Source organism: Desmodus rotundus, chromosome 3 (genome assembly GCF_022682495.2).
Source record: "Desmodus rotundus isolate HL8 chromosome 3, HLdesRot8A.1, whole genome shotgun sequence".
NCBI classification, from domain to species: Eukaryota; Metazoa; Chordata; class Mammalia; order Chiroptera; family Phyllostomidae; genus Desmodus; species Desmodus rotundus.
In genome coordinates this window covers 77,478,236-77,498,812 of record NC_071389.1, presented here as the reverse complement: position 1 = coordinate 77,498,812, position 20,577 = coordinate 77,478,236, and the positions used below count along the sequence as shown (strand labels likewise).

The window sequence follows — 20,577 nt, the reverse complement described above, 5'->3', positions numbered from 1 at the left end:
ATGCACTTCTGGTGTCCACCCATATATATCGTTCTGGTTTCTCTTTAAAAAGAGGTGACTTCTTTATGTTGTGGAATCATTGTGGTGTGCTAGCTGTAAGACGGCCCTTAGAGGCTGCTTGTTTACCCAGTTACTGTGGAACTGGATGTGGAAGTTTTTTGAGGCTGGGGAAATAGGAACTGCCTATGCAGAAGAGGGTTGGGTGTGTTGTGCTTCACCGAAGAGGTCAAGTGCATCCTCGAATTACTCAGCAAGGCGCTGCATGGCCTGGTCTGAAAGAGGACGAGATGGACAGATGCAGATGGTTGACCTCCTCATTGAAACTGAACCCCATGATTTGCTCTTGTTCTTTTTTTTAGCATGTAGATTTTTAAATTCTGTGGGCAGATCATGCTTTAAAGGGAGCACACAGAATAGCAAGCGTGTCCTTTTAAAACGGGTGTGTGTGTGTGTGTGTGTGTGTGTGTGTGTGTGTGTATGTACACAGTTGACTCTTTAGCAGCATGGGCCTGACCTAGGAGAGCCCACTTGGGCGTGGCTTCTTTTCAACAAATACACAGTTGGTCCTCTATATCCCTGGTTGTCATGTCCTTGGATTCATTCAGCCAACCACAGAGTGGAAACAGTATTTTCAAACTGCTGTTGGGAGTCTTTGGATGCAGATTGCTGACTGTATCCTTTGTTCTAAGCCATTCTATATAAGGGGTTGGGAAGGGACAGATTTTGGTATTCCTGGGGGTCCTTGAAATAATTCCCTACAGATGGTGAGGGATGACAGGGTGTTTGGGAGTCAAAAAGTTGTACACACATTTTCAACCACAGAGTAGGGTTTGGTGCCCCTCATCCCCTGCATTATTCAAGGGTCAGCGATAGACATGCTCTTGCTCCCCCAAATGGGCAGGATCTTGCTATTGTAAATGTTATTAACCTGTGACAGGTGATTGGCAGGCATGTGGAAAGGGGCCTCATTATGAAACACCCGATCTCCTGGGAGAGCCATGGAAACAAACCTGCGTGTTAGGCACACCAGGAAAAAGAAGGGTGGGTGTGGAGTCATGCCCAGTGTCTGAAACAGAGCACCTCAGAGTTTAGTTCAAGGCTATGCATTTTGTCTGGCTCTGCGGGCAGCCCATGTCTCTGTTTAGTTACCAGTGTGTGGAGGTTGCCTTCTTGGCAGGTACTAATTCTGCTATTTTCACCCTCTGCCTCTCCTGCTGCATCCCAGGTTTCAAAGGTAAACGGAGTCACTCGAATGTCATCTCTGGGTACAAGTGCAACCAGTGCCAAAAAGATGCGCGAAGTCAGACCTTCACCGTCCAAAACTGTGAAGTACACTGCAACGGTGACTAAGGGGACTGTCACATACACCAAAGCCAAGAGAGAACTGGTCAAGGAAACCAAACCCAATCACCACAAGCCCAGTTCAGCTGTCAACCACACAATCTCAGGGAAAACTGAAAGTAGCAATGCAAAAACCCGCAAACAGGTGCTATCCCTCGGGGGGGCGTCCAAGTCCACCGGGCCCGCCGTCAACGGCCTCAAGGTCAGTGGCAGGTTGAACCAAAAGTCATGCACTAAGGAGGTGGGGGGGCGGCAGCTGCGGGAGGGGCTGCGGAATTCCAAGAGGAGATTGGAAGAGGCACACCAGACAGAGAAGCCGCAGTCACCCCCCAAGAAGATGAAAGGGGCAGCCGGTTCCGCCGAAGCCCCTGGCAGGAAGGTGGCGGTGGTATCCCCGGCCCCGGCACCAGCGGAGAGAGCTCCGCTGAACGGACACGTGAAGAAGGAAGTGCCCGAGCGGAGCTTGGAGAGGAACCGGCCAAAGCGGGCGGCGGCCGGGAGGAGCACGTCGGGCAGACAAGCACACGGCAGGGCGGATGGCGCCTCCTGTGAAAATCGTTCTACCTCGCAACCGGAGCCCTTGCACAAGCCGCATGAGGCGGCGGCCAAGCCCGAGAAGGGGTCCGGCCGGGCCGGGTGGGCGGCCATGGACGAGATCCCTGTGCTCAGGCCATCGGCCAAGGAGTTCCACGACCCGCTCGTCTACATCGAGTCGGTGCGCGCTCAGGTGGAGAAGTATGGCATGTGCAGGGTCATCCCGCCTCCGGACTGGCGGCCCGAGTGCAAGCTCAATGATGAGATGCGGTTCGTAACGCAGATTCAGCACATCCACAAGCTGGGCCGGCGCTGGGGCCCCAACGTGCAGCGGCTGGCCTGCATCAAGAAGCACCTCAGATCTCAGGGCATCACCATGGACGAGCTCCCGCTCATAGGTAAGGCCCTCCCTGCCCGCTGCCCTTTCACAGTAGGGTGCACTTCTGGGCTCATTTGCTGCTCAGAAGGAAGCTGACACCCCTTTCTTCCAGGTCCTGGGCATTCGTGGGTATCCGGGTCTGTGCTCTCCCTGCCGGGTGTTCCCTATTGCCTGCAGGGGCCAGAGCAGTGTCTGGGGTGATGGGATGCCGCCGCCGTGGGTTTGTCTGCTGGGCTGCCCTAGCTACGTACCACAGAGTTAGGGGCTGAAACAGCAGGAAGCTATCTGCTCACAGTTCAGGAAGCTGAAAGTTCAAGATCAAGGTGCCAGCAGGGATGGCTCCCCAGAGGCCTCTCTCCTTGGCCTGGAGATGGCTTCTTCTCTCTGTGGCCATTCTTCTGTGTGTGTGCCCCTGGTGTCTCTTCCTTTTGTTATAAAGACTGTAGTCACATGGGGTAGGACGCACCCCATTTTAACATGCTTCTCTGAAGACCTTCTCTCCAAACAAGGTCCCATTCAGAGGCAGGAGGGGCTAGGATCCAACATATGACTATTTGGGGACATATTCTGGCCACAAGCTCTTAATAGACCTCAGCCCATTTCTTTTGTGGTCTCATCTTTGTCTTTTCATCCTCCTCATTTTTACTTGAGCTTCTGTGTCTTTGGTGACCAACTTGGCCCTCGTGGAGCCCACAGGTCAGGAAATAGGTGCACGTTTCTCCCGAGACGAGGCACAGCTGTGGCTGGGACGGTCGCAGAGCTCGGCTTGGTGACTCCTAGTGAGCACACATCTGGCATTGAGGGCCCCTAGGCCCCAGCGGCGTCCACTCACACAGGTCATCTGGAGCTCCCCAGTCCGCACCTCTCCTGGATCCCGCACCTCTGGGATTCACTCACTCTGTCAGGGACAGGTGGGCTCTGTGGAGTAGAGTTTCCTTTTGGGACGGCTGGGTCAGTTTACTCACTTCCCTTTCCGCTCTAGATCCATGAAACAGCACGTTCCAGCCTCCATTTTGGAGACCTTGACTCTTTGGAGTCTGGGAGGAATGGAGATGTTTAATAGTCATTTAAGTGTCAGAAACTGGCAGGAAGATGGCGTTCCTTGTGAGATGTAGGCTTCATTATTCCTCTCAGCAGGTGCCTGCCAGGGCCAATGCCTGAGTGCGAATCACTTAATTTGAATTAATTCTGGGTTTATGCTCCCTTGTCAGGGATGGCATGTGACAGACGGTGACAGGGGGCTGCAGGAGCAGGCCAAGAGTGGTGTGGGCTGTGCCCTGCGAGCACGGGATCCGGTGACTCAGAGCGGCACCAGGCTGTGAGATGTCTGAGCCCCACTACCCACCTGAGCCCTGGACTGTTAGGGACAGGTGGAGTCCTCAGGTGATGACGTCATGATGACAGGCAGCAACCTTTTGTTCTGAGTAGGGTTTCTTTAACCATGACTCTTTCCTACAGCAGCAGAAGTCAGGGAGACATGGCGCTGGTGTGGGTGTTCACTGCCTGTGCCTGGGCGTGTGAAGCATTGTCGCTCTCCATCAGAGGGCTGCCCGAACCTGGCCCATTACCATAGGGGCCTCGGACGTGGGTCTGAGCGCGGGTACCTCTCAAGTGCAAGGGGAAGCGGTTTCCCAGAATTCACTGAAAGAAGTGAGCACCCCAGCCCCTTGGGAAGCTGCTGTGCTGCAGGGAGTGGTGTCAGCATGGACTCGGGTGAGGGAGGTACTTTACCAGTTAGCAACCTGAAGGCCCTGTGAGCGGGCTGATCATGATGGGTGAGGAGTCGTTAATGGATTTGCAAGAATTGTGTGGATTTTTAACTGCTCTTGGATGATAATGGTCTTAGAGAAAAAGGCAAACGAGCTGCCTCCCCGTCCAGTGAGACCTGCGATCTCAGCCACTGTGGCACATCAGGGTGACTCGCTTCACTCTCAGCCTCTGCAGGTCAGTGCTTTGTGCTGCCAGCCCCGGAGTGAGGCCCAGAGTCTGCTGGTGTCGGGCAGATCTCCTCCCCAAGGCTGTGACGTTTTTCACAAACAACCAAGTCCAGCATCCCACCAAGCCGATTAAATGGCTGCCCGCCCACCGTCTTATTTGTAATGTGCCCGAGGTGGTCCATGCACGCATCTGGTGGTCCTGTGACACCCAGCCCTCCTCTGGCCTCGGTATTGATCTCGGGCAGGGGTCCTGCTGCCTTTCCCTTTGGTACTGGATGTAAATATATTCTTGCTGTCCAAGGACCTAAAGCTTCTTCCTCTTTAATTTGCTTACCTAGCGTTTTGTTGCGCATTTACCTCTTAAAAGCCAGGGCATGATTATTCTGGAAGATTTCCCCCCATTATTGGCCAGAGGGAGGCTGCTTTTCCAGGTCCCGTCGATCCCGTCACTGTGTAGGCATTCCAGCATATTTGAGTGGGCGTGCACTTCACAGCTCTGTAATTTGACCAGGGGAGGGAGTGAAAACTTGCCTCCACATCCTTCTGAGATGAGCAGTCCCTCTGAGTGCGTGATGAGAGGCATTAAAGAGCAGACTGCTGGGTGCCCTTGTGAATATTGTTTGTCACCCTGGAATCCTGTGGGATTGAAAATAAGCAACCTCAAGCATACATGTATGTTGGGGGTGTGTGTGTTGGGTGTGCATATGTTGGGGGTGTTTGTATGTTAGGTGTTAGATGTGTGTTTGTGTTGGGTGGGTGTGTGTGTGTTAGGCATGGAGGTGTTAGGAGGGGAATTGGGACTAACATGCTGTGTGTGTGTGATTTCCAACATCATAGCTGCTCCAGGTGACATTGGGACATCGGTAGGGCTGAATGGCACAACCTGGGCCCTGCCCTTCCCTCACCAGGGATGGGCTGCTGCTCCGGGTCTCATTACACCTGCGTCCAGCTGTGTTAAAAGGGAATTCCCCAGTGCATGAAGAGACACTGGAACGTTCCCTCCCCGAGGATTTGCGTGGCCAACTCTCTGCTTCCATGGGCCTCTGCTTAAATGTCACCTCCTGGTATGCCTTTCCCGATCACCCCACCTATGACGTTAGCCCCTGTTACTCTGCAGCCCCTCAGTCATATGTATTTGTCCCCGTAGGGCCCAGGATTGTCTTCAGGTCCATCTGCATAGACTAAGCTCTCTGACGGCCAGAAATGATTGCTGTTCTGACCCAGGAGCCTAGCGGCTTCCTGGCGTACATGGGCACCGGCAGACTGTCCGGGGAATGGAGGGGGTCTTGATCATGGTCCTTTCCACCAAGTGACCCTGTGTTTCCCCCTTACTATCCCAGGAGGCTGTGAGCTCGACCTGGCCTGCTTTTTTCGGCTGATTAATGAGATGGGCGGCATGCAGCAAGTGACTGACCTCAAAAAATGGAACAAACTAGCAGACATGCTGCGTATCCCCAAAACTGCCCAGGACCGGCTGGCCAAGCTCCAGGAGGCCTACTGCCAGTACTTGCTGTCCTACGACTCCCTGTCCCCTGAGGAGCACCGGCGGCTGGAGAAGGAGGTGCTGATGGAAAAGGAGATCCTGGAGAAGCGGAAGGGACCCCTGGAGGGCCACACGGAGCACGACTACAACAGGTTCCACCCCTTGCCCCGCTTCGAGCCTAAGAACGGGCTCATCAATGGCGTGGCCCACAGGAACGGCTTTCGCAGCAAGCTCAAGGAGGTGGGCCAGGCCCAGCTCAAGACGGGCCGGCGGCGACTCTTTGCTCAGGAAAAGGAAGTGGTGAAAGAAGAGGAGGAGGACAAAGGCATCCTCAGCGACTTCCACAAGTGTATATATAAGGTAGGGGGCCCCAGCACTGCAGTGAGGGAAAGGCGGCGTGGGGCCCTCAGACGCCTGGTGTAGCCTGGTAAGGGCCACCCACAGGGATGGCCTCTGGGGGTCCTGAAGCCACCAGAGTGCTTTCTCTGGGAAATGTGGCAAAGAGAAATGTCTGCCACCTGTGGGGAGGCTGTGTGGTCAGGACCCAGGCCTTGGGGCATCTGGCCAGCTGCAGCAGGTCCTGCCTTGCCCTTTGGGAGCCGTGAGTGTGGGCTGAGTCACTTGCCTGCTTCAGGCCTTGGAGTGTCTCTCTGTTGAAAGCCTGGGGACCCAGTAAGTACCTAGGATGGAAATGCAGTTTCTCCTTTGCCCACAGTTTTGAGCCTGCCCCTTTGAGTACCCCACCTCGGCCTGGAGGATGGGAGCTACCCATTCAGGCCTGGGGGTTCTCTGACAGCGATGGACCAGACCCTGTGCGGGCTGGAGTGTTGGCTTTCTTTGCCTCCGTGTTTATTTTCTGCATAGCCCACTGCTCCTCCCCCTACCCCCCAGCCCAGCTTGGCCAGTTCTTTCTGTGGAGAGAGGCCCTGATAGAGTTATCACCTTGCATCTCACCATTAAAGCTCTGCAGAGGGAGGAGGCAGGGAGAGCCGGCAAACTGAAATGCGCACCGTGTTTTCCCAGTTCTGCCAGATCTTCTTGCAGCACCAGCTGTCCTGTGAGGCACAGTTGTGGGGGCTTTGTGCTTGGCAGCCCGCCTGCCTCAGCTCAGCCGCAGCGACCATGGTCTCCTGTTTGGCTGGTTCTAAAGCCAGTCTTGGGGCCACCTCCCTCCCCTGCCTGCCAGGGTGAGTGGGGCACCCGGGGCAGAGCTAAGAGAAGCCTCTGCTGGGTTGCCTTGGCTTTGATGGGTACGTGGACCATACCCAGGGGTCCGAGTCCTGGGTTTACCAGGAGGGAAGGGTTCTTTGGTGGTCTCCTGGCGCCCCTCAGTTGACAGCCCTTCTCCCACCCCGAAGAGTCTGGCAGTCCTGTGTTTGGGGGGTTGTTTCTGCTACGTGCTGAACCTGCTGTGGGTTATCACTGCCCCCAGCTGCACTCCCCAGTTCCCATCCCCGCTTGGAGACAGGCCCAGGCCTGTGCCCACCTGGTTAGCCCAACGCGGACTTGTGATGCCGGGTCCGTCACAGACACGCAGGGAGCCCGAGACTCAGCTCAGTTGTGCCCCTGCCCTTTCTGAGTCCATGCCTGGAAGTCCCACCTCTGACCACCCACTGCCGTGCTTCTTTTCTGCCGGGCTTTAGCCCCTGTCCTTCTTTCCAGAAAGAGGTTGTCCAGAACTTTTTCTATTATTAGACCCAGAGAGGGTTCCCACTTCCCACGTTACCTCACAGGGACGGTGGGGGTAGGGAATGTCTGTCTGTCCTCTGCTGACGTGGCTCCTTTGATTCCACATTTTAAATGTTTTATGAGAAGGGAGAAGGTGGCCCATGGGCTGTAAACTCAGGAGCACTTTGGGTTGTGTTTCCTGAGTGTTTGCCTGAGAAGCCCTCCTCGACTGAAACCGCTCGTCAAATCCTATGACTGAATAGCCAGTGCATGAAATAAGATATTTTCTACTTTAAGGAGGCGAGTTTTATGGGAGTGAGCTGGATCCAAGCAAGAATTTTTCTGGAAACATGCTTGGTAAAAGGTATTTTTACATTTCATCGCAAAAATCTGAGAGCAGGGCTGTGGTGCCGTGGTCAGAGCCACTGGGTGCTTGAGGGCCTGCGTCACCCTGGGGCCACGGATTGTGCCTTAGTGCAAAATTAAGTCCCTCCCAGTAGTTAGGTTTTCATTTTGTAACGAACAGGACTTGAGGAGAAGTTTGGAATTGTGCAGGAGTGTTTTCCCTGAGCTGGCACCCCGTGGAGTCACTGAACAAAGCTGAAAAGCAAATGCCAGAACCTTCACACCGGCTGCTCTGGCTGTCCTTCCAGGGGCAAGAAGACACTGTCACGCACTCTAGAGCTGGTACTTTTTATGGGGCTGCTCCAGTGTCACTTCATCAGGGCAACCTTCCACAGCCACCCTTCTCAGCACCCTGTCAGTCTGCCCTGGCTCGGGGCACTCGTGCCTCCCCAGCGTCCCTGCATGTTTGAGGGCTGCATTCCCTGGGCAGAGGAAGCTCCACGAGGCCAGAGGGCATTGCTTTTGAGCGCTGCTCTCTCAGAGGCCCTTTGAACTAGGCCTGAGATACAACAGGTAGTTCAGCCCATATTTCTGTAATTAAGGTCAGAAAAGAGCAAAAAGCTTGAATCTTACAGGTTTGTCTCTGCGCAGCACAACATTCTGTAGAACAGGTTGGAAACAGGGTCTAACCTGGGACTCTCAAAGGAGAACAGTGAGCTGTGTGACTTGAGTGAGCGTGTCCTTTTGAACGTCACTGGGGAAAGGGCAGCAGGGGCAGGATGTTCGGCATCTAAAGGCACTGTGTGCCCTCCCTGGGGAGGTGTGAGTGGGACAGCAAGAGAGTCACCAGGTTACTTCTGTCACCTCAGATCCACGAGGTTTTCACATGACGAGGACCCCCCGGGTATAGAAGTCGCCCTAAGTTTCTGTCTCTCAGGATCTCCAGGCTTCTCTCCTGGGTCCGTCTTAGTGCTGTTAGTATCTTCAGTGGCCCATGCCCTGTATCCTCCCCTCCCATGGGTGAACTGAGGGATTCTGCCTCTTCCCACATTGTACCCATTTCTCCAGAAAGTGAAAGCTGCTCTTTAAAGAGAGGACCCCGGAAGTAAGTGTACTTCTTGTTTCAAATGTGCTTCTGCTGTGGCCTCCTGGTGCACAGCCTGTTTCTTCCACATGCCGGTCTGTTTGCACCTGTAGCTACGACGGCCGTGTGTCCTCACCCCCCTTTGTCGGCACTGAGGAGGCTCCTGCCTTCTCTGCTTGTATTAACTCGGGGCACAGACTGGCCCAGCTGCGAGGGGGTGCCGGCAGAGCCGGTGGCTGGGGCTGGCTTGGTGTGGGCTTAGGGCTCAGCTACGTTGCTTACGCCGGACTCTTCTGTTTTTGTTTTATTTCCAGGGAAGGTCTGTTTCTTTAACAACGTTTTATCGAACAGCCAGAAACATCATGAACATGTGCTTCAGCAAGGAGCCCGCACCAGCTGAAATTGAGGTGAGCCGAGCTCGTCCTGACCGTGTGGTGCCCCGGCCCCATCGGCCTGAGAAAACCTGAGGGGTTGACTGTTTTCTGTGTACTGGGGCAGCCAACAGTTTTAACTCCAGTTAATCTAAACTTCTTCAGAGTCAAAAAAAAAAGTGGAATGAAGGGAGTGAGACTCCCAGCTTGTCCCTGACTTACCCCAACCAGAGGCGGAGAGATACAGGCCAGGGTGGGCCGGGCGTCCCCCCAGCTGGCTGCCTCTGCCACCCTCTGTGTGTCTGTTATGCAGGAGAATGTTTGGAATTCCCTGAAACCATAGTTGTGCTGTTCTCCTGCCCTGTTTTATTAGTGGGATTGGCAGATGGCCATTATTATGCTTCTGCCAATTCTGTTCTTTGAGTTAGTGCGAGGTTGGAAAGATAGTGAGTGCCTCTGTGCCCAGACCAATTAGGGGGAGTTTTGTGTGAGGTGCTCCAGGACGGAGACCAGGTCTTTCCATTTACCTCCGCTTGGCCAGGGCCCAGCCGAGTGTGTGAACTTCCAGACGCTGGCATTGGCGGGCCCTCGGCAGCACTGGGTCCTGGCAGGGAGAGAAAGCAAACTCCTGTCACTTGTTAAGGGCAGCTGTGGGTGGGGAGCAGGCTCTGTCCACTGCAGCCTGTCTTTCAATGTCTAACGGAGACATCGTGCGTTCCTCAGGGGTCGGGGCCACCTCTTCTGGATAAAGGCCAGGTCGACTACTAGGGGGCCCAACCCTGACTTGACCAGAAGTGGGACTGCCAGGCAGTCACCATCAAAAGCGTGGCAGGTTCCACCTGGGTGTTCGGGCCTAGTTTCCCAGTTTGGTGAATTCGGTGTTCTCCTTCGGCACTGCTGGCATCACTTGTGGGCCTGGGTCTCTAATGCTGCGCGCATGCCGCCCCAGCTCTGTGCTCTGGGGCTGCCCTTGAATGCCACGCTGCGGCCAGCCTGACTCCCCGCCTGTCTCCCAGCTTCGGCCCCACCACCGCCACATTCCTCCAACCACAGTGTCAGGCGGCCCTGATTCTGGGACACATGTGGCCATCCCAGTTGCTTCCGGAGTGCCTGCGGTATTTGTGTTAGAGATGTCAGAGAAAGGACATGACTTGTTGGAAAAAGAGGCCTTCGTCACACAATACCCATCCTTGTGGGCGTCCCTGAAGGTGCAGGGTTCACACCATCCACAGCACGAGGCAAGCTTAGCTTGTTTTTAGTTTCTTCCTGGAGCATTCATTCTCTCTGAAAGTCTGGCTTTTGCTTTAGTGTTTACGTAATATTTAAACACAAAGGGAAGATTTGCTAAAATCCAAACTTTTCGTCTTAGGCTGTCTAACTTCTGGGGCCTTCCTCTCAGCTGAGGCCAGCGCACAGCTGCTGGAGTGGCCCTCACTCAGCAGGGTGCCCTTTCCTCCCCACACTTTTGTTAATCTGCCAGGGGTCCCTTTGGTCTCGTATTCTGGTGGCAGGGCTGGGACTGTCACCGGTCCCCTCAACCAGACTATTGCTTCCTTACATTCAAGGAAATCTGCTTAAGGCATTCAGGCCTTCAGTGGTGGTGAGTTTATTCTCGGCCTGGGGCCTTTGACCCCTCCAGGCTGGTCCCTCGCTGTGGAAGTTGCAGGGTGTGTGGGCACTGGTGTGCCATTGCCGGTGGAACTTCTCTGGGCTGACTTGGTCTTGGTGATACCAAGTAGCTCTTGGTTAGGCTTCCTCCTTGAAGGGTGGGTCCAGCTCAGTGGGCTTTGCTAAGATTGGGAAGGTGAAGTTGTGCTTCTGGAATGATAACTGAGAGCAAAGTGAAACAGTGCCTCTGCGTGTGGGGAGTTGCCTCACGGTAAGCCGGGCGCATTTGCCTGCCTGCTAGCGAAACGCATTCCTGACCCACTCTCTGCCCCACACTTGTTCAGGCGCAGTCATCAGGCCACCTGGAAAGGTTTTTAAACTGACGTCTGATTCAGTTGGCGTGGTCTGCAGGCTGTACGTGAATTTTACTCCTCAGACCCTCCTCACATGCAGCCAGGGCTGCCAGCCTGGCGAAGAAGTCAGGGTGGGTGTCGGTGGAGGTGTGCGAGGCATGTGTCTGTCAGGGTGCTGGAGCTGGAGGTTTATTGAGTTCCTTCCAAGGACCATAGTGACATGTCTTCAGCCTCCTCCTTACCATTGTATTCTCTACCCCCCTTTTGTGGAAATGATTTTTCAATTGTGATCACCTTAAAACTGGCTCTCTTAACCATTTTTAAGAGTATAGTTCAGTGGTGTAAGGTGGGTGCAAGCATTTCCCCCTCCATCTCTAAAATGCTGTTCGCCCTACACAACCGAGACTGTACCCACTGTGCGGTGCCCCCCTGACTGGGGCCCCCAGACCCCACCACCCTGCTTTCAGTGTCTATGACTCTTACTTCTCCGGGCACCTCATGTAAGTGGGACTCGTACGGTATTTGTCCTCGTGTGCCTGGCGTGTCTCACGTGGCCTTATGTCTTCAGGGTTCATCTGTGTTGTAGTGCAAATGATAGCCGCAGCATGGACATTCTGCCTTTCGCTCATCCATTCATCTCTTGATGGACGCGACTCTGTTCGATTTTAGCCGCTGGGAATGGTGGAGCAGTGACTGCGGGTGTGCAGATAATGTGCCCGAGTCCCCGCTCTCAGTGCTGGGCTCGGCCTGCAGAGGGGCCTCGACTTCCTCTGCCCTGCTCGTGGCCTCTTAGAGGCGGTTCTGCGAGGGGCTGTGTCATTGCGCAGTACATTAGTGTCCTCACATTGGGTTGACCTGTGCCCTGTGGCTCAGGCACAGTGAACGGCCTGACTGTCCTTGCCTCTCCGTCCCTACAGCAAGAGTACTGGCGGTTAGTGGAAGAGAAGGACTGCCACGTGGCAGTGCACTGTGGCAAGGTGGACACCAACACTCACGGCAGCGGGTTTCCGGTGGGGAAATCTGAACCCTTTTCAAGGTAAAGTTGGATTCTGTTGTGCACATTGGGGGCTGGATGGCATCCCTCCCTGCCAGTCTGTGATGTCCCTCTTCTTCCCTTGGCAGGCATGGATGGAACCTCACCGTCCTCCCCAATAACACAGGGTCCATCCTGCGTCACCTCGGTGCTGTCCCTGGTAAGTCTGACTTGGCTGCTGCCTTAGGGCCTAGAGGTCCCCCCTCAGCAGGTTGAAGAACGAGCGTCCCCTCACCGGGACTGGAGCCGGGCAGTTCCTTTTAAGCATAGCTGGAAAGGGATAGGGAATTAGGTATAGAGTAGATAGAGTAAAAGCATTGATTTGTAGGAAAGAGAAATAGGATTGTAATTGAAGTCCCTAAATATGTGGAAAGGTGAACAAATCACAGCATCTAGAAGCTGGGCAGGTGCTTAGTGGCCAACTTCTCACCTTTAAATCGGTGTATTTTCAAATCTGAAGCCCTGACTCCTTTGGACTCCTGTAGGCTCCTAAGTGATACATTCTGTACAGATATTTGGGAAAGCCAGGTGTCACTGAGGGCTGGGACCCTGCATACCCAGGTGGAAGCTATTATTCTTGGCCTCGTCAGACACAGACTGTGCACTTCCTGCCTCCAGCACAGCAGCTGAGGTTTGGCACCTCTGTTCTCAGCCTTGAGGGACAGCCCATGGCTGCTGTATTGCTGGCACTCATCATGGTCCTGTTCCTTGGGGCACCTTGCTGCCAACTTAAGAAGTAAGATGCTTGTCTATTACTGTTTGTAACAGTGTCCATTGCCCTGGCTTTGCTTGTGTGTAGTAAGTATGCAGGAAAGAGCAAGTACCTTCTTTTCACTGGGTTTTGTCTCTCTGGTTTTGAATCCCATTTCTTTCTCTTCTTATTTGGGGAGAAGAAAGTGATTTCTGATGGCTGTTACTTAGAGATGTGGTGCTGTGCTTCAAAATGCCATTTTCTCTCTCTCCGTGTTAGGAGTGACAATTCCCTGGCTAAATATTGGCATGGTCTTTTCTACCTCATGCTGGTCTCGAGACCAAAACCACCTTCCCTACATTGACTACTTACACACTGGTGCTGACTGCATTTGGTGAGTGGGCCAGCCCCGGGGCGCCTGGGAGAGCGGGCGGGATGGGGGGTTCACAGTATCTCGCACAGGCTGGTAGCTTTGAGAACTTGCTTTTCTGAGTGTGTCCTGCAGTTCCTCTCAGAGCGTCTCCGCGTGGGATTTCCTGCTTTCATTGGAGGGCTTGGAGGTGGTGGAGAATATTTAATTTGTTCTGATGATGAGTATCTTTTCATGTGCTTATATGCTGTTTGTGCTTTTTATTTATTTATTTTGGGGGTCAATTACCTGCTTATATTTAATTTTTTTTCTAGGGTATTTTTTTTTTGCTGTTGATTTCCAAGCATTTGTTTCATATTAGGGCTGAAAAATAGTAGGAGTGTCGCAGTGTGACTGGTGGTGGTGACCACACCGTCAACCTTCTCTCCCTCTCTGGCCTCAAGAGTTGCCAAGTGCAGTGTCTCTACAGCACTGTCTCCCAACCCTCGAAGGTTGCGGGGCAGTAGGTTTTGTGGGAAATGGAGTCCTTGCTGTGTCCGGCAGCACATAGTCTCCCGTGCACATGTCTCTGTGTTTCTTGGGGAGGATTCTGCTGTGGTGCCCACCTGCGAGCCTGTCACCTCTAACCTGGCCTAGCCAGTGGCTGGCTCTTTGGTTCCTTTGTTTATGGGGGCAGATGGGAAATTACTGCAAATAATCAGATGTCTTGTCATCTGACAGTCTACTGGCTTCACACTCATCCCACACTGTGTTTGTTGTCCTAATGGGGTGATGAGGCGTTCTTTGTTACAATAAACAAAGTCTTGGGAGTCGAGCTCTGAGGAGCCAGCATCTGCAGCAGCCTCCTTATGCTGCCCCACTTGAGCCACATCATGTGAGGAGTGGTTGTTGCTGAAGCGGCAGGACCTGTCTGACCCGGATGGAAGCCTGTGGGCAGGGAGGTTGTTGGTCTGTGAGTGGCTGCTGGCCTGTGGAGGCTGAGAGGGAGGGATGGTGGCCTAGGTGCAGAGTACGTGCAGACCGTGCAGCCGAGAAAGGACAGCGGTTGGTTCTCATTCAGGGCAGAGTGGCTGCTTGGACTTGGGGAGAGTGTGTGGCCCCTTCCTTCCCGGAGCCACTGTGCCCTCCGTGTTGTTCCCCATGGAGAAGCTGCGCTGGGTGTGGTGTGGGGTTCGTGGAGCCCCACCAGGCCTGTGACCTGCGCCAGCACAACCAAGACCCCGCACAGCCTTGGTTTCTCATCTGAAACTGGTGTGACGGGCCCATGGCCAGGAGGGTGACGAGGTGAAATAATGTTGAATCACAGATAGGGAAAATGGAGAGTCGGGCTTTCTGAGGACTGATCCCTACGCCTCATGGATGGCGAATAAACAGGAGGCTGGGATGTGATCAGAGAACTTTATTGTTGTGGTTTTTCTTAAAACATGTGATTTAGGTCAGAAATCCTGGGTTTAAATCACAAATCAGTAACGGAATATGTTGGCATTGAAATAACGTAAGCATTATAAAAACCACTTCAGTGCAGCAGCTGAAACTAGGATTTGGCCTCCAAGTGAAAGATTTCATCACAGACACCTCAGTGCAGCCAAGGGCGGGCGACCTGTGGGGAGGCACAGGTTTGGAGCTGGGCCTGACTGGGCCTGACAGCCGGACATGCTGTCAGGAACGACCAGAGAAGTACAACGTCATGACCCCACCAGAGCCGCGGCCCCTGATCTGGTCATCACTGGTGGTTGATGGCGTCATGTGCTGTGGTGTCCCGAAGTCCTGTCAGGACTCTGCAAACGGAGGGTTGGTGTCGCCAGGGTGTCCACTCTGCACATGTCCTGCTGCCTCCTGCTGGCACCCGTGGGCCTCAAGGAGGCCTCACAGTCCCTCCTCACACACGTGTTGTAGATAGCAGGGGTGCCCCTGGAGAGCCCTCAGGCACATCAGCAATAGTTCCCCCACTCCCCGTGGTTGAAGGAAGGCTCCAGATTTTTCTGTCAGTTAAGTTCCATCTACATCTTCACCCTTTCCCCCCATCGTCTTCCCTGTTGGCTCCTCAGTCCAGCCAGGAGGTCCTCGTAGTCCAGAGCCTCACCCCACAGCTGCCGCCTCTGTCTGGCTCCCATCAGCCATTCAGTTTGCTTGACACAGGCCCGTGCAGGTTTGGTTGTCCTGTGTGCTTTGCCAGCTGCCACTGGGCTGGCTGGGTTCTGGCACACGTGGCTGCCTCACTGGAGAGGCCTGTGCTCCTTGGGTGCACCCGCTCTCGTTCCACAACTTAACAACAGCAGTCAGCCTGAGTGCCGGCTGGACTCCTTTTCCCAACTTTCTCTATTCCGCGAACTGAGGGGTTCTTTCATCTTTGTGGGTCACCCTAGCCCTGGGACCTGGGAGGCCGAGCTGGGCCAGGCCCTCATGCGATGGCCTGGGCTGGAGGACCCAGGGCCCCGTGCATTCCAGCACCTCCTGTTACAGAGCAGTGTCAAACGCCGACACGGTGATGAGATGCAGCCTTGGAGCAGTCACGAGAGGCTAATTGAGTCTGCAGATGTATCTGGATCTGATTTATATGGGGTTTCAAACATCTGTTTTTGGTTGGAAGGCTTTTTGGCTCATGTATAGGTCAGATCTGCAGAAAAGATGAGCATGAGGTTTGGCTCCTCTGGGCGGAAGCAGCCATGTTGCCCTGGGAGTAGGGTGGACTCGGGCCTAGGAACCGCGGTATGGGTCACTGAGCTGGGACACCTTACCTATCCCAGGACCGCAGGAGGGAGGAGGACCGCCCCTCCTCCACATTTGTCTCTCCTCTGCTGCACCTGAGGCTGCTTTGCAGGCCTGGGTTTGGCATTTCTCCGAGGGAAGGGTGCAGGGTGGGCCCAGCACGTTGCCCCCCAGGCCCAGCGTCCTGGTCAAGTCTCTGCTTCTGCTTTGTCTCCTGACCTTCAGGTATTGCATTCCTGCTGAGGAGGAGAGCAAGCTCGAGGACGTGGTCCACACCCTGCTACAAGCCAATGGGACCCCCGGGTTGCAGATGCTGGAGAGCAATGTCATGGTACATGCAGCTCTTGCCTGGCACGGGAAGGGTCAGGGCTGTTTAACAGTCACCTCTTGGCTGACCTGCCTTTTGGAGGCAAAGAGGACAACCCCAAATGCGTCTGTTTCAGGGCTTGCTTTGTGCACAGACACTGGGGTGTCCAGCAAGGTGGGGTCCTGATTCTAGGTGGGTTCTGTTCATTTCCACCTGCTGGGCACCTGGATGACTGGACCATAGATCAGAAAAGCTTGGCCTTAAGGGTTGGGCACAGAGGCTTCGGCACAAAGGCTTCCCAGCCTATTCTCAGAAAGTTGAGTTCCTGGGAGTCTTTCTAGCCTTCAGCTGTGTCCTAATACCTGAGCTCAGGCCATTGTTGACACCTACCTGAGTCTCCTGCGTCTGCTGGGCCCCTGGTCTGGCTCAGAGAAGCTGAGCAGCAACCCCTCTGGGGGTGCAGGTTCAAAGGGCCCCATGCTGTACCCCTGTGGCTCAGCCTGGCTCTGGAGACAGCCCAAGTGGCCCTCCCAGATTTGGGGATTTGTTCCACTCCCACCCCTGGCAGTGCTGGGCCAGGGCAGGAAGGCCTCCGGTGTGGTGTGAAAGGCTGCGTCCTCACAGTGGTCAGGCACTGGGGTTGGGGGGGGCTCTGTTGGCCCAATACCAGTTGAGCTCTTCCTTCCTGTTGTTTTAGGAATTAGACATCTTTTTTAATAGGAGAAACAAAAAAATCTTCACTACCAAACCTAATCTGTCTTCTCGTGAACAGGCCCCTTCTTAACTCCTGACGCCCACCTGGAGGGCAGGTGTGCACGGCAACACACCTGCTGTGGGTGAGGCTAGTGCTCGGGCTTCCACAGAAGGGGCTGAGGCAGTGGGGGCAGGATAGAGGCTGGGCGCAGTCTCTCAGGGAGTGCCTCTCAGCTCTGGCCTGCCTCCCCAGATCTCCCCGGAGGTGCTGTGCAGAGAGGGGATCAAGGTGCACAGGACCGTGCAGCAGAGCGGCCAGTTCGTCGTCTGCTTCCCAGGATCCTTTGTGTCCAAAGTGTGCTGCGGCTACAGCGTCTCTGAGACTGTGCACTTTGCCACCACCCAGTGGACAAGCATGGGCTTCGAGACGGCCAAGGTAGGCAGGCAAGCCCTTGGTTGGCACTGCCCACCACAGGGGATGCATGTACACGCGCAGGCACGCAAACATGTGCCTGTCCTCTTTTAGATGTATTTAATTTCAGAAAATGCTTTCGGAACCTCTAGGGGGTGGCTGAGAGGTTTTCTTAGGAAAAGATCTGTTAGGGGGTTATTTGTGTCAAGAAAGATTTTGAGTCCTATTGTGGACCCACCATTGGGCGGACTGCACAGGTGGTACCTACACTAGACACTTCAAATGGGTAGAAATTCTCTACCCACTTTCAGGTTGCAGCCCCTGCCTTGCGGCTGGCAGTGGCACAGCCATGGCTTTTCCTGGTGTCTGGTGCCTTTCTCACAGGCAGACAAGATTGTTGTACGATTTTCAGCTGCTTTGAGACCAAACTCAGATAGCGTCCCCTACCCAGTAAAGAAAAGCCTTGGCAGTTGCCTAGTGATGAAAATCTGTCCTGAAGGAATGATGGCTTTTTTCAGGAGATGAAGCGTCGCCATATAGCTAAGCCATTTTCCATGGAGAAGTTACTCTATCAGATTGCACAAGCGGAAGCAAAAAAGGAAAACGGCCCCACTCTCAGCACCATCTCGGCCCTTCTGGATGAGCTCAGGTAATGCAGACCCTGGACTCCCCAGGCACTGAGGCTGGGGCTGGGCTGCTAGGCAACCCCAGGGCTCTGAATGGCAGGGCCCCCCTGGTGCTTGGCCAGATGGGTGAAACTCTGTGTGTGTGTTTCTTTTATTTTTTTATTTTAAATTTCCCCTCCTGTCTTTGAGTTTGATGTTTGGAATCAGAATTTCCTGACATGCTGATGCAGAAGGTTATTCCTCTGTGGGAGTGACCAGGAGGCAGGCTCTGACCCCCTAGCACATCTGATCGCAGCAGCGCACTGCCCAGGAAGAGATGGTGGCCGCAGCCTCATTTCTAGAGGTTGGGGGCGGGTACAGAGAGGCCCTTGAACCCCCCCCTACCCCCCAGAGTTTTCTTGCCTACCTGCTTGTGATGTGTGTGTGAGACGCCAGTGGGCAGCACACATCAGCTGCAGCATGCCGGGCCTGAATGTGGCTGCCAATCCCAGGTCCAGGCCCTCACCCACCCGGCTTCCATCCTGCAGTGATCGAAGGAGCTCTGCTGAGGTTGAAGCAGATGAGGGCAGAAACTGAGGAGAAGTGTGACTGTTTGCTTGGCTTCCTGTGTAACCCTCTTCTCTTTTCCCACCATGTCGCTTCGGGAGAGAGATTCGGTAGTGCTGACGCACAGCACACGGATTTCGACTCGTGCTGGTCCAACCTTTGATGACGATACCAGCAAATAGTTTGTTACATCCATTCTTGGCTCAGAATGAAGGGGCAGGGCACCCCGTAGGTAGCAGTGAGGGGGTTTGCCACGTGCCCCTGGTGCGCTGTGCTCGGCATTCGCGTTAACCCTAGGCAGAGCCCAGTCATCAGAGGAGCCTTGGTAGTTGGGGGGTGCCTGACCTTTTCACTAAGAAACATGAGTCCCCAGTTGGGGGCCTTGGGAAGGTGAGCACGTATGTCTCACTGTCCCTCCCCTGATAGGCCAGTGCACCTGGCTTGGGGGGTAGTTGGCTGGGGCGCGGCATGTTCCCTGCGATGGTGAGGGGACCCGGCCAGGCTGCTGTGCTCGGCCTGCTAAGGGCGGCTCCTGTGTTGTGTCTGGACAGGGATACAGAGCTGCGGCAGCGGAGGCAGCTGTTCGAGGCGGGCCTCCACTCCTCTGCCCGCTATGGCAGCCACGACAGCAACAGCGCCGTGGCGGATGGGAAGAAAAAGCCTCGAAAGTGGCTGCAGTTAGAGACCTCGGAGAGGAGGTGTCAGATCTGCCAGCACTTGTGCTACCTGTCCATGGTGAGCCTGCTGCCTGTCCCCCACCCGGGAGAGGGTGCTGTCCACTCCAGGAGGACCTGCTGCGGACTTTGGCCAGGCCCCTGACCTCCAGAGGTCAGGCACTGCGTCCGTAGTACTCGGGTCTCAGAGACCGAGAGTGGACACCCAGTGCGGGTTGGGCTGTGCTCTGCCTGTCCTCCTGCAGGGTCTCTCCGCTCATTGCAGCTATATGTTCACAGGGCTATATGTTCACAGGAGGTGGGCCTCCCTCCCTGCCCCTCCCTCTCACCCAGGGTCCCCTGGTGAGGGGCCAGGCTGCCTGCACACTACTGCCTGAGTTGACATGGGGCCCAGTCTGACCTTGGCTCTTCCCCATTTTCCATTTGGCTTTGTGTCCAATCTCATTTCCCCTCAGGACCCTGAAATCTGTCTTCAGTTAAAACTTAACGTTTCTCCTCAGCGACACTCTCCTGCCTCTCTGTCTCTGCTTAGAGTTGCCTCTCTGAGCCAGCTCTTCCTCTTGCCTCTCCAGCTTCCCTTTTTTCTGGTTTGCTGCACAGTGCCCCAAGGGGCTTAACACAGCCAGACTCCTCGCGCTGCTCGCCACCTCAGCCTCGCCCGTGGGTCATACGAGCGCTGCATTACCCTGCCCCATCCCAGGCCGGAGGCCCTGGGAAAACCTGGGTGCGTGGGCTGCTCTGAACAGCAGGGCTGGCATGGCCCTTGCCTCTGCTCTTCAGCTCACCTCTCACCTCTTACTGGGCAGCTGCCCTGTGGAGAAGATGGAGCACTCAGCCACTCCCTGTTGAGTGAGATGCTTCTCCGGGAGGTCAGAGAAGTCAAAGAAGGGGAGAAACTGCTCTGTTAATTTGCTGGGGCTGCCACGGCAAATGCCACAGATGGGCTCAAACAGTGACACTTAATGTCATCCCAGTGCCAGAGGCTGGAAGTCCAGGATTGAGGCATCGGCAGGGTTGGTTCCTCTGAGGGCTCTCTGCTCCTTGGCTCATAGATGCCACCGTCTCCTGGTGTCCTCACGCAGTCCTCCCTCTGTGCGTGTCTGTGTGCTAATCTGTCCCTACAAGGACATGTCACATTGGACTACACCCCACACATGCCCACATTTTACCTTCAGCACCTCTTGCAAGGCCCCGTCTCCGTGTGGTAGACATGTACATGTGGTAGGTAGTCCTGGTCCACCTATGGGTTGGCGGGGGGGTGGGCAGTTCAGTCCGTAACAGCCGCTCCTCTCCTATTTAATCTTTCTTTGCCCAAATACTTTTTAAAAGATACAACCGAGAACCTTTCAGCCTTTTAAAAGAAAAGAGCCATAGCTATTTCTCCAGATTTGTAAACGTCACTTCTAAAGCCTC

The 20,577-nt window shown here is 54.7% G+C and overlaps 1 protein-coding gene across 4 annotated transcripts in view; it reads left to right on the top strand.

Annotated features, from left to right (window-relative positions):
• Positions 1 to 20,577, top strand: part of JARID2 (jumonji and AT-rich interaction domain containing 2) — a 252,654-nt gene that overhangs the window by 224,559 nt on the left and 7,518 nt on the right. For all 4 annotated transcript variants that reach the window (XM_024565376.4, XM_053920239.2, XM_053920237.2 and 1 more), the window contains 10 exons: positions 1,226 to 2,273; positions 5,532 to 6,034; positions 9,086 to 9,178; positions 12,021 to 12,139; positions 12,226 to 12,296; positions 13,107 to 13,221; positions 16,132 to 16,237; positions 17,160 to 17,342; positions 17,837 to 17,967; positions 19,042 to 19,225. In XM_024565376.4, coding sequence (XP_024421144.2) covers positions 1,226 to 2,273; positions 5,532 to 6,034; positions 9,086 to 9,178; positions 12,021 to 12,139; positions 12,226 to 12,296; positions 13,107 to 13,221; positions 16,132 to 16,237; positions 17,160 to 17,342; positions 17,837 to 17,967; positions 19,042 to 19,225 — 2,553 coding nt within the window. The remainder of the gene's footprint in view (positions 1 to 1,225; positions 2,274 to 5,531; positions 6,035 to 9,085; positions 9,179 to 12,020; positions 12,140 to 12,225; positions 12,297 to 13,106; positions 13,222 to 16,131; positions 16,238 to 17,159; positions 17,343 to 17,836; positions 17,968 to 19,041; positions 19,226 to 20,577) is intronic.